The 2,954-nt window shown below is 47.7% G+C and overlaps 1 protein-coding gene across 1 annotated transcript; it reads left to right on the plus strand.

Moving 5' to 3' along the window:
• Nucleotides 1-346: 346 nt before the first annotated feature.
• Nucleotides 347-2,635, plus strand: LOC137257621 (uncharacterized). Its single transcript, XM_067794947.1, has 2 exons — nucleotides 347-725; nucleotides 1,621-2,635. Exons 1-2 carry the CDS (start codon nucleotides 359-361, stop codon nucleotides 2,166-2,168), a joined length of 915 nt encoding a protein of 304 aa, XP_067651048.1. The 5' UTR covers nucleotides 347-358; the 3' UTR covers nucleotides 2,169-2,635.
• Nucleotides 2,636-2,954: the final 319 nt, after the last annotated feature.

Genomic DNA, 2,954 nt, shown 5'->3' on the forward strand with positions numbered 1-2,954 from the left:
AAAGGCTATCGCTCTAGCATACGGGAATCGATTCTGCGTGCCGCTCGACTTCGAGTTGCTCACGGGACACGCGCCGTTTTACCAGGCCGCGCTGGGTGATAGGCTCGAATACGAGCTCACATTTAACGACTATAGCAAAGTAGTGCGTACGCCGAACGGTGATGAGGCCAGTTATGCCATAGACAACATCTCTCTGGAGTTCGACATGGTCACTAGCCCGGAGCTGGCCAGGCAGGTTCGAAGCCAGTACTCTGGGAAGATGGCTATCCTGTACGATCGCGTACTGAGGCATAGATCAGTCGTGCGAGATAAGAGCGACACTGTGTGGAATATCAACCTGAACGTGCCGGCGCGATCGATGAAAGGTATCCTGGTCGTCCCCGTGGAGGATTACGATCCATTCCGGAGGGACAGCGAGAAGTTTTTCAACCCCGAGATTGAAAAGGTGGAAGTGACCATCGAGGGCGTGCCCAACCAGCTGTTCAGTCATGGTATGAGACCACACCAGCAGTGGGATGAGATAAAAAAGCTACCAGTGGGGGATTACATAACAAAGGACCTGGACCTCGGCTCCGTGCAGATCGGTGAATACCTGACCACCAAGTACGCCCTATGGTTGGACATGCGATCCACGGATGATGATAAACTGCACGGTAGCGGGCGTCGTATAGATAACGGTAGCGAAGGGATAACCATCCAGATTACTAAGAAGGCTCAAACCGCTGGTAAGTTGAAATTATATCTGTACGTTATTATGGACGCGCAACTTAATATAGACAATGGGAGATTCGTGCAAGCCATCTACTAGTGGGGGTCTCCCCCACCTACCCACTGACCCACACTGCGCTATCATATGCGGGCAGACTGGCTGTGGGAAGACCGTTTTCGTGTTGGATATGTTGGAGGGTTACTACAAGGATGTGTTCGATAACATCGTTATCATGTGCCCTACTCTGGGCATGAATAAAACATACGCGCGACCTTGGGTGATGACGGACCCGGACGTACACAAAATCGACCCTGGAACACGCCTGCAGGACTGGTTGAAAGCTCTTCACGAGAAATTTAAAGGGGAACCGACGCTGTTTATACTGGACGACTGCAGCGCTAATCGCGAGATAACAAAAAAGAGAGACATGCTATCGTACCTGGCCTTCTCCGGCCGGCATGCAAATCACAGCGTCTGGGTGCTAACGCAGAAGTTCAACTCGGTGTTGAAAGACCTCAGGGAGCAGACGCGATGGGTGGCCTTATTTCACTGCAAGGACAGGGATTCGTTCGAGGAGTGTTTGAGAGAGAACGATGTGATGAGTAAATTAGAACGGGAACGGGTAAAGAAACAGCTCGCTGAAACTAAACACGCTAAGCTCGTACTAAAGACCGACCAACCAGTAGCATATATAGTTTGCTAAGCAAAGCTAAGTAAAAGCTAAGCAAAGCTAAGCAAAGCTAAGCAAATGCTAAGCATAGCTATGATATTTGAAGTATTTGTCGTGTGCAACTTAACTTTCATTTCTCTGTGTTTTGTTTGTATTGGGTATTATATAGTTAAAACTAAATCTTACTTGTTATATTATAAGATGGAGTGTGAGGAATTGCTCGAACAATTGTCGCCCGCAGGCCCCACTGATGACAAGCGAGAGAAACTGGTGGCGTTGGCTGTTGGCGGCAAAGCCAAACATTACTTTGGAGACTACACCCCGGATAAAATTCACAAAATGTCAGCCGAAGAAATCGATAAGCTGTACGCTAGATACGAGTCCCGGCTCGGAGCAGAAATGACAAAGACAATAGGATCGGCTATGACCCAGATATACACCGGTATTGTGTCACATTTCCTTCCCATTCCACCAGAGCGCCGACTTTACCTGTGGGAGGACCTCGAGAAAGACCCTTTTATCGAACACGCCGTGAGCTCTATCAGCTGCGGGCTGTACCACAAATATGGTATGTTGTTGGCTCCAGTGACGGCGGCGATTATCACGGCAAAACATTGTCAATTTGAGAGAAAGAATAATAATAATAGTATAGATGTCCGAGGTGACGGAACCAGTGAGTCCCGAGGTGACGGTGGAGACCCCAGTGGTGGTACCCCCCACACCCCAAACAGTGAGTCCCGAGGTGACGGTGGAGACAACTTCAACAGTAACCAGACAGAAGAATCCTAAGAGAGTAGCTGCCGGTAAAAAACGGTGGTGTAACCAACATAAAGTGACTAACCCAACCCGACTGTTGTTGGCTGTAGGCGTAACTGCTGCCGTGGTTATAACATGGTTATACACCTCCCACAGTGAGCCACAACCCAACAGTGAGAACAGTGAGGGTATGGGGGTATCCCCCACTATTGACCCGCATATCATGTTATAATTTAAAATATTTTATATCATATACATAATGTCTGAGGGGAAAACGTTCGTCAACGACGCATACCACGCCACAGTGGTAGCCAGTCTAGCCGTAGGGTACGCTCGGTTAACTAAAATGGTGTTTAAACAACCAACTATCAAGCTAGATTTCAACCTGCAGGATATGGGTATGCTCATAATGAACCTTGGTATGGCGATGGCCACAAAAGACATCCTAGTAAAACAAGGAATAATACCTGATAATATAATGAAATAAATATAGGGATGGCCACGATAGCTATGATGGTTGGTGGGGCGTTAGTGAATGCCCTGGCATTTTCCGGGAGTAATTTCCTCTTCTCGAAACTACGAGATGATCACGCGGCTGAAATACAGGAAGAAAGGAAGCGACACGATCTCGCTACTGAGAAATTACAAAGAGCACAGGCCGAGTACGCTAAAAAACGCCTCCAGAGGATCGATTTTATTAACGAACAACTCACGCGTGAAAACCATGCCGTTCAAACATTCAACGATGTTGATGAAGCAATGAAAGAATACTATCTACTAACTGGTAAACAATTGGAACCGCTCAATAAACCCACACTC

Source organism: Haliotis asinina, chromosome 12, assembly GCF_037392515.1.
Source record: "Haliotis asinina isolate JCU_RB_2024 chromosome 12, JCU_Hal_asi_v2, whole genome shotgun sequence".
Classification (NCBI taxonomy): Eukaryota; Metazoa; Mollusca; class Gastropoda; order Lepetellida; family Haliotidae; genus Haliotis; species Haliotis asinina.